Source organism: Furipterus horrens, unplaced genomic scaffold (assembly GCF_987537825.1).
Source record: "Furipterus horrens unplaced genomic scaffold, mFurHor1.1.pri manual_scaffold_9, whole genome shotgun sequence".
In the NCBI taxonomy this organism is placed as follows: Eukaryota; Metazoa; Chordata; class Mammalia; order Chiroptera; family Furipteridae; genus Furipterus; species Furipterus horrens.
Genome location: NW_028327179.1, coordinates 8,853,749 through 8,868,394, shown reverse-complemented (window position 1 = coordinate 8,868,394; position 14,646 = coordinate 8,853,749). Strand labels below are relative to the sequence as shown.

The 14,646-nt window shown below is 43.3% G+C and overlaps 1 protein-coding gene across 2 annotated transcripts in view; it reads right to left on the bottom strand.

The window, feature by feature from the left end:
• PDE1C (phosphodiesterase 1C) overlaps positions 1-14,646 on the bottom strand; it is a 364,455-nt gene that overhangs the window by 13,446 nt on the left and 336,363 nt on the right. For both annotated transcript variants that reach the window (XM_090287041.1, XM_090287042.1), the window contains one exon: positions 1,648-1,716. In XM_090287041.1, coding sequence (XP_090143167.1) covers positions 1,648-1,716 — 69 coding nt within the window. The remainder of the gene's footprint in view (positions 1-1,647; positions 1,717-14,646) is intronic.

The following is a 14,646-nucleotide window of genomic DNA, read 5'->3' as shown; positions in this document are numbered from 1 at the left end:
TAAGCAGTGTTTCAGGCAGAGGCAAGAAAGATCTAGGCCTACTCAGAAGACACTGAGTCCAGCACTTGAACTGGGGTGAGGAAGCTACAGAAGTTGAGGCTGAAAAAGCAGATATAGATTATATTTCATCTGAGCTAAGATGCCACTGATTATAATAAAGTAAACTATTATTTCACATACAACCTCCCAAAATGCTAATGAAATATAACGTACCATTGATTGCAAAATAGTTCTTATTTCAGGGGCCAAAATGCAAGGCACAGTCCCTCTCAGAATGAATCAAATATGGTACTTCCCCAAAGAAGAAATGTAAAAGATAAATTAACATTAGAAAATAAATTTTTTAAATAAAATAAATGCAAATGAAATATGGATATATTTTTTTCTCATCAAATTAGTAAGGTATCAGTGTTAGCATTAGCAAGAGCATACTCAAATGGCAAACACCACTGAAAGTATAAAATAATACTCCTTTCTGGAAATCGCTTTGACTATAATGTATTAAGAACCTAACTATGTACATAACCCTTGAGCTAATAACCCTACGTACAGGAATCTGTCCTCGATCCATAGAAAGAGGTGTGTACAAGAATGCGCGGCTATTTATGATAACAAAAACGCAAGCTACATTAATGGCAAATTGTCGATGAATACACTGTGGACCCTTGAACAACACCAGGGTTAGAGATGCTAACCTCCCCTTGAAACTGCAGTGTAAATTAATCATATGAAATGTTAGTCAAGCACTAAAATATTTTTATAATATTTAATAACACAGGGAACATCTTATAATGTAATAGTAAATTTAAAAGAGATGAAACAAAATCCCTGTAGAGTATAACTCTACTCTAGGATAAAAAAGTATCCAATAAAGACCGGAAAGGACGGTAATCTCAGTTACCTCTGAGTGGTACCTTGGCACTATTTTCCTTCTTATAATTTTTGTTATTTATCAATTCTTCTACTATGTTTATGCTTGCCTTTTATAACCTCCCCTCGCCCGCCCAAATGTGTTGACGCAAGTTCTACCTGTAAAAATGAAATCGTGGTCGAGTATGTAAGCCTGCGCATGAAGACCGAATGACCAACACATGAAACAGTGATTATACAGAATCATCATTAACGCTTAAAATTTCCTGCTAAATGGTAGATGGGATCCAGCACAGATCGTGCACAACTTCCACATTTCCCAGCGGGAGAGATTAACCGTGGGCACCCACTACGAGTCAGAACTATGCTAATTCAGAAGCAAGACACTGCATAAGTGTAGTGAGCTTGCACAATCGGAACCTGGCGGAGCTGGGGTTTGAACCCAAGTCTCTCTCACCAAAGGCTCACACCCATTCCCCTGTACCATCTGTCTCTCAAAGAAATACTTCCAAAACATGTCCACATGAATATGAAGGAAGAACAAGATTCTATTCTTTCCATCAGCAAGCAGGAGAGGCTGTGAACCAGATATGGGTATGTTATGGCCATTCCTGAGGGAACTTCACAAATGTGGGTGACACGGGCTCTCTAATGTGGAGGACACTGGAGAAACAAGGGGCCACATTCTCAGTGTATCAAGTGTGAAACTCAACTCCGGTGAAAGCAGTTCTCTCTGTTGTCTGTGATCACGATCATGGTGCAGGGACATGTACCCACCTGGCAAGGTGAGGCGACTTGTGGAGCTGGTGCTTGGGGCTGGGGAGCCATGAGAATGTTTTTTTGTGCCTGTAAAGAGAAAAAAGAGGGTAAGGAAAAGAAGGATCGTGGGCAGACTCCTTGGACGGGAAAATGCTCATCTAAAATGATATCGAATGACCCAAAAGTCTGGGTCTGAAAACATCTGGAAGGCGGGGGAAGGTAGGGAAGAAGCACATATTCCATGGCCAGAAAAGCCAGGTGCACAGCCTTGACACCTGCGCTCAAGGCCGTTCTCAGTCTCCTGGGTGGCAGGTTGGAATGTCGGGACCAACACACCCCTGAGCTGGCTGCACCTTGGAGTCCCAGGGAAATTTCTACACATGCAGCAGCCTGAGCGCCTCCACCAGGGATCCCATTTTTCCTGTACTAGGGTAGAGCTCCAGCATCCATCACATTAAACCTCCCCCCAACCCCAGGAGGTAAGTGTGTGTCCCGGGGAAGGCGTCCTGATGTGGACAGCAAAATTCTGAATTCAGAATCGAGGAATCCAGAATCCAGCAACACGGCAGTGCCTGGAGTCTGAGCTGGCAGAAACACAGAGATGATTCTTTTTTTTTCTTTTCTTTGCACCTTTTTCATTTTTTAGTGTTTTTTAAATTTTGACTTGTTTACTTTGCAGAGACGATTCTTTTTTATTTATTTTATTTACTTATTTTTAGAGAGAGAGAAAGGGAGGGAGAAAGAGAGGGGGAGAAGCACGGATCGGTTCCCTCTCGTACGGGCTCCGACCAGGGACCGAACCCACAACCAGGCACATGCCCTGACTGGGAACAGAACGGTGACCTTTCGCTTTGCAAGATGACCCAACCAGCTGAGCCACACCGGTCAGGACTGCAGAGACGATTCTTAAGCCAGAGGAGTTAACATGATTCCATGGGAAGTGATTTCTGGTACAAGTCCCCTGAACGTACCCAAAATTTTCATCAAGTCGATTTTCCATGCAGAGGCCTGATGGGAATGGAGGTTGTGCCAGTAGGGAAGACTCTGCCTGAGGCAACATGCTCGTGGATAAAGATCTCTAGGTGACCCATCAGAGGACGCGGGAACCTGGAACCGCAGGCGAGTGGGTAAGCTCTCCCTATCGCAGAATTTTTGTGAGATGTGGAGAAATACACTTGGAATGCTGTTTGAGACTGGTTCATTTTAGTCATAAAAAACGAGGTACCATCTGTGTCATTTATTATTATTATTATTATTATCATTAGTGGTAGAAGTATTCATAGTACTAGTAGAAGTAGTAATAGTAAAAAAGAATTTTTAATTAATCCAGATACGTCACACCCACAAAAATGGTTAATTTGCACGAGGTGGCAGAGCTGGACAGGACTTTACGTGGCCGTTGCCAGGTCTCAGAGACGCTGTGAATGTCAGTCAGTGGGGAGCTCAGAGAATCCCCACCCGGCTGTAACAGTGATTCAGGATCTCCTGGGGTGATCTTATAAATGTGGCTTCGACTGCCCTTACCTGAAGCGGAACCTCCAAGGGCTGGAGCCCGAAGTTCCTACGTCAACAAGTCCTCCAGGTGAGGCTAATGGTCACAAGTCAAATGAAGTGTCTCGGACACCCCGAGATAAAAGATTTACTAAAGTGATAGCTTGGGTCAGGGCCAGGGCTGCCTCGTGGCACAACTCCACAAAGGACAGTGGACCTGAGCAAGTGACCATGACAAGTCAGTCCTGATAAAGGCGCCACCAGGATGCAAATCCATGCCTCTGACTTTGTCCAGAGCTGGAAATGTCTCTGTGTCCCACTGGACTCGCCTCCACAGGGGGGATGCCAATGACTCAAGATTTTCATCCCTCCGCACACAAGGTATCTTACTTGTCCCACTGTCCCTTTGGGATAGGGTTCCTCAATGGCACAGTGATAATCAGGCCACATAACTCGTCATGGTCAAGGTTGTCCCGAGCACCAAAGGATATTGAGTAGCATCCCTAATCTCTGCCCCTCTGTCATGATCATCAAAAATGTCCCCAGATAATGAGTGGCACATGTCCCCAAGAACAAAACTGCCCTCAGTTGAGAACCATCAATTTAGTGTGAGGGCAGAGGGCTTAGGATTTTTATTCAGAGTGGTGATTCACGATTTGACAGCTCAGTCATTGATAATGGTCACTGTCACGCATCAAGTGGTCACTATGTCCTAGGCCCTGTAGTAGCTATGGGTAATTACATGTCCATTAGTTATCTTTCCTAATATGCTCCCTGATGATAAAACGACTCCCATGTTACAGAATTTTGAGACAAATATACTGAATGTTGGGGCAAAACTTAAGCCACCATCCTTCAGAGTTCAAACGTAGAGAAACTTTTCCCAATGACTCTTCCTGCTTCTTGATCAACCCATTATTCAGGTTTCCTTCAGGCGCAGTCATCCCAAATTTGCCCAAGCCTAAGAAAAATGTGGAACAATTATTTTAACAAAAAGGAAAACCAAAACCAGATTCCCATGCGGACCAAGCATCAGGGAGCCAGGTTTCCGGAAGGGCCTGGATGTTCCCCAAGTGTCCCGGGCGATTCTGATCTTCAGGCAGACTGGGAAGACCTCATGGGGTAGACTTGTCCTTCTTCTTGTCTAGCAATTGGAAAACACGGCTCTCTGCTCTCCACGGATACCCTCGTGATGTTGAGATCAGGTGTGATATTGCCTACATGAGCACTTGGAAACCCACAAAGCACCAAATGATGACAAGCTTTTGGGGTTACTACCTGTAGAAATATCCATTACTGCGAGGTTATTTCACAGGAACGCTGGGTGCAATTTTTTAAAATATCACCCATTGTGATCTTCCAAAAGCCAGCTTGGTGGCTTTCTGTGCATGGCTTTTCATCCTCTTGGTACCTTCTTTGCAGGCCCTGAGACAGCAAGCTCTGAGGGCACTGAGTCCTTTGAAAAGCAGACCTGCAGGGCCTCTGCATATGCTGTTATCTTCTCTGTATGCTTGATGACACACCCAGTATATCAGGAGGGGGGCGAACCCACCGGCGCCTCTCCTAAAGATGACTCATCGAAGGGTAACAGGTGGAGGTGCGTAAACTAAACTTGTCTGTAATTTCTGCAGACCTTCAGGCTCCCCGATAATGGCGGCTGTGCTCCTGAAATCATTTTCCGCTCCCCAGGCACCAAATTACACGCCACGTTACTCAAAGCTGAATCATACGCAGTTCCGTTCCAGTTTCTAAAACCCTTCCCCCCTCCTTCCTCCTCGCCCCAGGAAAACATCCGAACAGGAGCTGGAAGACACACGTCCAGACCAGTGTCCACCTGCTCTGCTGCTCCAAGCTGGCGTTGGCCTTGGGACACGTGGAGCCTGCCCTGGGATCTAGCGTAGGTCCTGCTCCATGAGTGACTCCAACCGAAGTCACTGTGTTTTCCAACCCCAGCTACACATGAGGAGCATCTGGGCAGTTTTAAAGAAAATATGCTGGGCATTTTAAAAGTTCCCAGGTGAGAAGCACCACAATCAGAAAACCTGGTGGGAGTTAGCATCTTTTCATTTTCACTTGGGTTTCCAGGAAACTCAGATTCAATTTATGACTTAACGCTGGAACCAGGGAGACCTTGGCCAGCCTCCATGGCTGCCGTAGTAACCCGTGCCGCGGGCTGCGCTCTCTACCCTCGCTCAGCTTGCTGCCTCAGCTTTTATTGTGCTTCCTTAACTTAAAAAAAAAAAAAAAAAGATTAAATTTATGTGATTTTAGAATTCTGAAACATTTTATAAATGAGGTTGGTAAAACGAACACGCATAAACAACTGCATGAGTGTAGCAGCTAACCTTTATTATCCTCATCTATAACGACTTAAAAGCATTAATTTCAGGATGCAATTGTGAGGATCAAGTGAGTACACATGAGGAAATGCTTAGCAAACTGTGCATCGCAATGCAGTGTTTATTAGTTTACATGTGTGTGTGCATGTGTGTGTGTGTGTGTGTGCGCACGTGTCTAAAGCAGCTGGTATTTCACCTTTGGGAGGAAAGTATTTTATGGTCATGAGTTACATTGTCCTTGACCCACGGCATTTGAATGTCCAAAGAGTAAACAATCCCATCAGTCAGCTCGGGGCAGAAATGTCATCACTGTGGCTTGTGGGACTGGAAGTATCTTTTGACAAATGAGTAGCTTTCAGATATTTCAAATTAATGTCCTTGGTTGGTTTAGCTAAAGGGCAATAAATGCAATTCATCAGGGGTCTGGGAAAGAGGACAGTGATGGAAATGACAACCAAGGCTGATGGCTTTGGGGCCAACACACATACCTACGACTCAGGATATGTGGTCGGCACTAAATCCCAGTGATTTGCAGTTTGGCCTCAAAAAATAATTTCCCTTCTGCCAAATGGGGCTGTACCACCAAGCACAAGCCTGCTGGGAAAGGGCGATTTAAGAGCCCATGAGAACGTGTGTCATCATTAGTAACAGTCCAACAATAGCGATGCCGTGACAACATGAGGAGATCCCAGCAGAGGTGGCAGCTGAAGGACTAAAGTAGGAAAACCTACTGGGCATCTTCAGCCCTTCCCATTAGCACATTGCAACATCTGTCTGGGTGATATCCACAACCTTCGATTGCTATTGCGAAGCCCATCTACCAGCATCATCTCTATGTCCCATCTGGGGTGTGGCAGACATCAGCAAGCCATTGCCTGATGTCTCAGAACAAATCATCATTGTCACCACTTTCCAGACGCGATCAAACAGCATCATGAGAAGTCCATGTTCTGCTTTGGGTGGTGGAATGGCTAAAGTGTAGGGCTCCAAATCTCCATACTTCCTTAAGAGCTATCTTCCAATAGTCAGCACCTTTAGTAACATTTTCCCTCCACGAAGCAACCACCACTAGTACCATGCTTGCTTCTGTGTGACTTGATCTCTGTTCATCACAAAGAACTACAAGAGCTATTCAGACATGCAATATTGCATAGGACTTAAATATGGCTGCTTTAATACTTGAATATAGTTTGGAACTGGGCATGTCAACGAAGAGATGGAAAAAATCTTCATAACCTTTGACCCAGTAATTGTACATCTAAGAATTTTCTTCCAGTGGCGATATAAGCCTTATGTACAAAGAGCTTCATTGCTACGTTAGTTGCAACTGTCAAAAATAAAAGTGTGTAACTAAATTGTCCAACACAGAGGTGGTTAAGTAAACAATACTACAGTCACAAAACGAAACATTATGTTGCTATTGAAATTATATCAATAAAGGCTTTTGTTTAAATGGGACAATGCTAACAATCCAATGTTATGTGGGGAAAAAAACGATAATACAAAATTAAATATACTGTATGGCCCTGACTGTGTAAAAAGACTACAAGGCAATACAGCAAAGAACTGACAGCGAATAATCATTGGATGGGGTATTACAAGTGATTTTGATTTTATCATACTTCTCAATATTTTTCAAAATAAGTACTGTTGTTTTTTTTTTAGAAAAAAATTAAAAAGCATATTTTAATGCATGGAAAGCATAGCTGCTTTGGAGAAACATCACAGCCCCCTTTGTCACAGTAACAATCCCATGGACGACAAATTCCAGGTGGCCCCAGGACGAGGGTGGTATTTGTGTAATGCCCACCTTCACCACTAGGGGTGCCCTGTCAGTGGCGGTCTGAAGGAGGCAAGCCTGTGCCACTCAGTATGCCCACAAACAGGGGTGAGGACCATTCCCCTAGACAAACTCCTTATGCTTATGCCTGGAGAGAATGAAACTATTGCCAGGTTAGCCCCTTCAAGAGAAGGAGAAAGAAAAACTGGAATTCGAAAACTATCACCGCAGAATATCATGGTACCCAGAAGAAAAGTGAACATAGGGAAGCTCGGCACACTCCATGAATGCCGACATTTCTTGTACCTCCAAGGAGCTTCTGATAACCCACCTCAAAAAAGATCATATGAGACATGATACACTGTGGATATGTCCCAGCGTGCAGGCAAAAAGCACTTGCTACCCAGGTATTGTGTGGGATTGGGAGGCACACAAAAGGGATGGATTGCTAAGTAAGTCTGGACAGCCCCACACCTGGGACAGAACATAGACCACAATGAAAAGCATTAAAGGAACAAACAGCCTTTTCATTTTTCAAATTCCAATCGACAGGTTGACTCATTGTTTTTATTTGGTAGTCAGAAGAACATACAAGTACTTATTCATTACCGGTTGCCGGGGGAAAATTACACATTGAGGAACTGTCGGCCCCATCTGCGCAATAAAGATTTACAATGAACACATAATTTATTTAGTGCAGTTTGGTATGTTCTTGTTTTACATGAATCCCCATGATTTATTTTTGCATTTGGAGATGGAATGCAATGGCATGTGAACACTTTGTTTGAGTACAAACCGGCACCATAGGGAACAAGACATCCTTCATCAGAATGAATGATCATTCTCTTGCCTTTTGATACACAAATGAAAATTGCCACCTGCATTTTATCTGCTTGAAACATATTTCACATCATGGAAGTATATCCTATCGCTGCCATAGAGACAAATCCATTTCACCATCTTTCCTTTTAGAAGAGCATTCTGAGGTCATATCCAGAAACCCCTTCCTTATTCCTCCAAAGAAATCTTCATTTGGCATGATTGGAAATGAGGTTTGGGGTTTTGTTTCTGCTTGCCTCCCTCTTTTGAATCTTGTTAAACATTTTGATATTGATCCAGACAGCTCCCACAAATCCAGCTGCACAACAGCAAAATCTAAGGGTGAGGAGCTGAGCTGGGGTATCCACTCACATATGGCCAGCGCCCTTATTAGGAGCGTGTACACGTCCACGGTGAGCCCAGCATACTAAGGAGAAAACCCTGAAACAGCAAAAACTGTGCTCTATGTGGAGGAGGATAATAACAACATCCTCTCAGCCTCGAAGTGACCCACCTTGCTGTGGGTAATTAAGTTCTTGTGCGGATTCCCACTTCCTTTCTCCAATCTGTTCCCTCTTCCCTGACTACTCCTACCCAACACTTCCTCATGTGGAACACACTGGAATAAGATGCGTTTATTTTTCCCACCAGATTGTGCTTCCATGTGCTAAAGCAATGCTGCAAGAAGAATGGCTTGCAGCAACAGAGGCAAAAGGCAGAATTCACAAAAGGTACAAAAATGAGAAGAAAAGAAGGGAAAAGCAAAAGAAAGGGTCTGAAAAGGAGAGAGGATCTAAACCTAGGTGAGGGGGGAAGCCTGGCTGTATAGTAGGCACCAAAGCTGATAAAAACCTAACCAAGCTCTACCAATGAAAATAGCAAACATTAAAATAAATTTAGAGCATATAAAATTGTATAAAAATATCATCGAAGCAAGAAAAAAGGAAAATGTGTACTCTACAGTTGTATCTCAAGAATCGGGTACTGGGCAATACCTATGGCCTTTACTATAATCTATGTATGACTGTATTTTTGTACCATCACACATACACACAAATCCCTACCCCAAGACAGATCACGACAGAGAAGCAAAGACTGTACAATGATGTGCCATTCCAAAGCTATTGGGTTTCAATGGGCTTTATTTAAGTGAGTTCTCCTGCACCCCAACATGAATGAGAAATGCTTCTGCAGGTTCAGAACGCAGCTCCCATGAAGGTAACACGGGTGAGATTCAGGAATCGTGGCTGAAGCTGACAAGGCCGGGGGCCACCATGACCGCACTGACTGGCCTACTACAGCGAGCATGTACCCCCAGAGACGGGGAGGTGCTCCCCAGGGAGACCGAGTTAGTGTGCCCTGAGCAAGCTGAAAGGGCCCACATGCCACCTCCTGCTTCTCTTGGCTCAATAGACAGCCATCTAGGCTGGGTCCAAGTTCATACAGTAAAACCAGCCCTGGCCAGTGTTCAATCCATTCCTACTTGGGCACAGAAACCAGAATAAATGTAAATTCATTCCCAATACATTTGCCAATATTTTAACGAAAAACGGGTGAGGTGGGGGGCATTCATTAAAATAATCAGGAATTAATAGTGTTTAAATTGACTTTGATGAATCTTTTCATCTAGGTTTCCCACGGTACCCCACTCTTGTTTAACGTAAAAACAAAATGGTCTTTCAATGAAACAGCTCTTGCTTATATGAGACTTCCGCGGAGCAGCATCCAGTTTGTACAAATGCCCAATAAGAACATCCAGAGAACCACGTCCCATTTTTCTAACCTCCCTGGTCCCAAATTCACTTATCAGATGAACTCTGTCTAATGTCCTAGATGGTTGTTTTCATTCTAATTCCAGGGTCACCCCTGTGCCCATCAGTGTCTTTGATGAGCAGGAACATCAACAACTGAAATCTGAACTTGGCAGGTAATGTGTGTCTTGGTTCCCGAGGGAGATTTCATAGAAACAATGTGCAGCTCATTACAGTCTCTCCATTCAGTTCACTTTCTAAATGATAATGGGGCCTTTAATCGTGGATCAGCGTTGATGAATTACAAGTATTACTTTCCATTTATTCACACGTAGGATCCAATATAACATCATTATTGCAACATTATGTTCTTTAACGTGCAGTTTTAGTGGGGTTCAGGGTTATACCAAGCAAAATATTGGCAGAGCAATAACGGGCAACCACCCCCTGACATTGCACACACAGAACCTCCTCTTTGTTCCAAGGGAGTCCATTTGGGGTTTTCAGTGTCTCAACTTGATTTGTAAATAAATCCACTGGTAACTCAGGAAGATGGATGTCATCATCCCGTTTGGAAGAGCACTTTCAAGTAAATCTTGTTTTGTTTTGTTCCTGTTGTTGTTTTTCTTAAATCCAGAGGCCATAGAGAAATCTTATCTTCTCCTAACCTTGGCTTTGACAATGTTCCCTGTCCCTGTGTAAAGCTACTTGTGTCACTAGGGTCTGTCTGCACAGAACATAAGCCGTTAGTGACATGTTTGGCATATGGAGGATGCTGAATACATTTTCAGGTGAATGTGGAGTTAGTTTGCACTCACAGGTGGGTAGTGGAATTCAGTTGGGCAATTCTGCGTGTGTCTCCTGAAGGCTGCCACCAGGCGCTCTAGTAAACCCCCCATGATTCCTCAGGTGCAGGATCTCGGGATCAGAACGAAGTTGCCAATGGAAAAAGAAAAAAAGTTCTTAGATGCCCTAAATTCCCTCTATTTGGGACATCATACTACCTACACAGGCTTTAATCTCAGAATCTTCTCTATCTCATTATGAGAAAAAGATTTTTGTGCTTTTTTTCTTTTGTTTTCCCCCATACTCCACGGGGAATGTTATGAAGTAGTTTCTAACATGTAAGTCTCTGATCAAAGGTTAGGAATAGAAGAAAATGTAGTCTATATTCTATGTATTTACCTATCTTTCTATTATCTATCTAGCTAAAGAATGGTGATCCAGAATAGAAGTGATACTAAAGGACCGGTATCTTTACTTCCCAAATATGGATCACAAACTTAGTCTCCATCACCTTGTCTGCTCTGTTTCACATTCTATGATAACATTGTTCTTTACTTTTTACTTTTCACTTTTACTAAAAATAGGGTTCCAGGTAGGAAATATAATGGCTTTAATTCTGCAAATGAAGTGAACAGGTGCACTAAGTTATTCTTTGGCTCTGAGATGTTTAGATATCATTTTATTGTTTAAATATACCATGTCCTTAATGGGATCCTGGCAGATGCTTTCAATAGTTTCTTAAAGCTCAAGAATGAAACAGATTATGGAAGAAAACCCATCTGAAGTCAGTGGGTTAGAAATGAGTCTCTTGGGGGCTACCACAGGCTATCCGGTAGAGCTCATAACCCAAGAAAGGTTGGTGGGAATAAAAGATGGAACGAAGACCTCTCTAAGGTGGGTTATGATGCCACTGTAAAATATCACATCAACGAAACCTGAAAGTAGGTAGAGCTGTTCGGTAAAATGGGAACCCAAACTCCACTTGTCACTTCCACCCAGGGACATAAAGAACTTAGTTTGTCAGTGGTAGAAACATCCCTTCTGCTTTCCCCACAGCCCGGTCAGTTCTTAAGTCCAGTGTGTAAGCGTTTGCTTTCCATGTGGCAGGGTAACACGGACTAAGATGCTATAATCTGAGTCAAGGGAGGATGTGTGAGTGGTATCACTGCTCAACTCCGAGGACAGTGTTTCAAGAGAATAAAAAGACCATAGAAAGTGAGCTAGCGTTTCAGAAATATTGTTCTTCTAGTCAACAGGAACTTGGAATCTTTATTTTAATGTTTTATCAGCTCCAGTATCAATTCATAGCATAATAACATGCTGTTTTGTGCTTTTAAAAAATAGATCCATTTGCATTTTTACTCAATGTCCTTTCAAAATATTTTCTTTAAGAATTTAAAAATAAAAGTTGCATGGAGCTTTTATTTTTCCATAATGAGAGTTCCAAGCAGAGTTCTTTCTATACTGAATGAAATTCTGTTCTCACTCTTTTTTCATCTAATTAATGACTTAAAGCAAATGAAAAACATTTTCATCCTTATTGGTACTAGCAAAAAATGGCTATATTCCTGTGGGCTTTTTTTTTTTTTTTTTCAAATAGTGTTCAGTCTTACTCATTAGAATATAAAAGGGAAGCTGTACGCTTTCTATTTTGGCTAAGTGCAAAGCCCAGCACACAAAAACACAGAATAGAAATGAGGTACAAGGTTCAGGTGCCAAGGTCAAGAACTTGACGTGCTCTGCATGTATTCCATCCCTCCACAAAACCACACCACCTCTAAGTTTGCCAGCGGATGTCGCACAGTCATAGGCAAGTTTTCTTTGACCAGCACAGTGTTTGTAAGTTTCTGAATTAGTTGCCAATACTTAAAAATTTGAAGAAGGTTTCTGTAAAATCTGCTTTATTTACTAGGGCCCCCATTCCTACACAGCACTAATCCCACAGCTGGCTAGCAGCTGTCCCCTTGAGACAGAACACTAATTCCTCACTGTCCCCGCGACTCCTTACTGCCTCTCTGATACCAAGGCCTGTTATGAATTGCCATTTATCACAATAATTCTGGGAGCTAAAGCTTGCTTTAATCATTCACTGGACCTGCTATGCCCCTGATTTGAAGTGGTGACCACATTATTGATTGTAGGCAAGAGCAGGGGGAGCCTCCAAAAAGTGTGTGTGGATTCCCAGGCAAACTGTAAAGCTGCCCGAAGTCCCCTCTTCCAAGATCAGTGCACAACGGGGCTCCTTCTAAATGCCAGGGTTCGTCCGATCTTTCTGCTGAGGGATGTTTCAGCAAGGCAAAGGCATTACAGGTGACATACACGGTCTTCTTATTCCTGCCTGAAGAACTACCAACATTTTGCTTTCACAATGAGAGGATTTTTTAAATGTTTGCTTTTGTGCTTTTTTAGGGGCAGAAATTAACTGTGCAATGGGGAACACACTTCAGCGTATCTTCAAGCTCTCTTCCTATTGCAGATCCCACTCCTTCTGTATCCATGTGACCCCTCCTTGGAGGGACTCACATATTCCTTTGTGAACCACAACTCCATTTTAAGAATCAGCTTCATCCAAATCCCACCATAAAATTACTTGGCAAGCACGTCATGGGATCTCCATTTGGATGTGGCTGCGGGGGGGCTTTCCAGTCTACATCTACTATTCTTCTTTTTCATTTGTGCTAAGGATGATCTCCTGGCGAGTATTTCTAAAGGCTCACTAAAACGGAAAGAATTATCTGCCACACCTCCCTCATACAAATGCCCTCAGCAGCTCCCTGACCAGGAAGAAGAGGGATTAAGCCCAAGCATAGACCTCCAAAAGAAGAGAGCCAGCCAGTAGCCAAAATTTCAGTACCCACTTAGTTATGGATGTTACCCAGTGAAGACACTGGGTTTCCCACCTGAACAATACGGTCACCAGCGGAAACACTCAGGTTCATACAAATGAATGTACAGATATATAAAGCATCCAATAAAGACTGCCAAAAAAAAAAATCTCCTTTTTATGAACCAAAAAGAATTTCACATCATATAAATGAAAAGAAAAGCATAAGAACAATTTTTAGGTCTGAAGGGAAATTGGTGAGACAAGACGATGACTCAGGAAAGGAACCAGAGACGTGACAAAAGCCAGCACGCTGCCTCTGCCATCAGCAGGGCGTGCAGAAATCACAACACTCATAACGTCACAGACGGCAGTCCCACGGCAATGGCTGGGTGCGCAGTTTTTTCAGGCCCTTCTCAGCACATCCGGGATGCCCATTCTCATCAGGCCAAGCAGGTGCCTGAAAGCCAAAGCATTAGCAAAGGATTCTGAGGAAGCCCCTTCGTGTTTTGGTTCTGTTTGTGCAAAATCTCAAGTTGTTCTGTTTGCTCAGGGGCTCGGGATGGGTGCGTGGGGGGGGGGTTCCCCCCAAGTTCTAAGACCCCAAAGCCGCTCCCAGAGAGTCATCTCCTGGGGGAAGGTGGCATGAGAGAAGGCCCAGGGCAGAGGGCTTGTGTCTGAAAGTTGGACACCATCCCCAGACATGGGCGTTTGTGGAAGGAGGAGGAGGAGGATGAAGAAGCTCAGCTAAAATGATGCAACACATTGGCAGCCTCCTTTATTGTCTGGGAGGTGTTTTTTTTTTTTACTCTTCTGAATCTGAAAAAAAGAAAAAGAAAAAGAAAAGTGTCAATGCTGCCTTTCCCCCCGTCTCCGCCCTCCAGGTCTGCGGAGGAGAAAATCTGCGGTGCAAAATAAAGGGGGAATCAATGAAACATTCCAATACTAGTTACGTCTGTCACCTTTGCAACGCAACTGCTCCATTCATAGAGGGAAGATCTCAGTGAGGAATTTTAAACACTGGTCACATCGGAAGCTTTAACAACTGCTTGAAACTAGATTATCAAACATTTGGACATGCAACGTGAATAGTAAGACACCTTATTTTGTAATCAGTGACAGCCAGATCTAGGTCATTTGTTTCAGAGGTCAGAAATCAGGTTCGTCTAAACCCAACCATTTTGATACCAAAAACAATGTTCCTTTATCAGAATTCCTGCCTCAGTC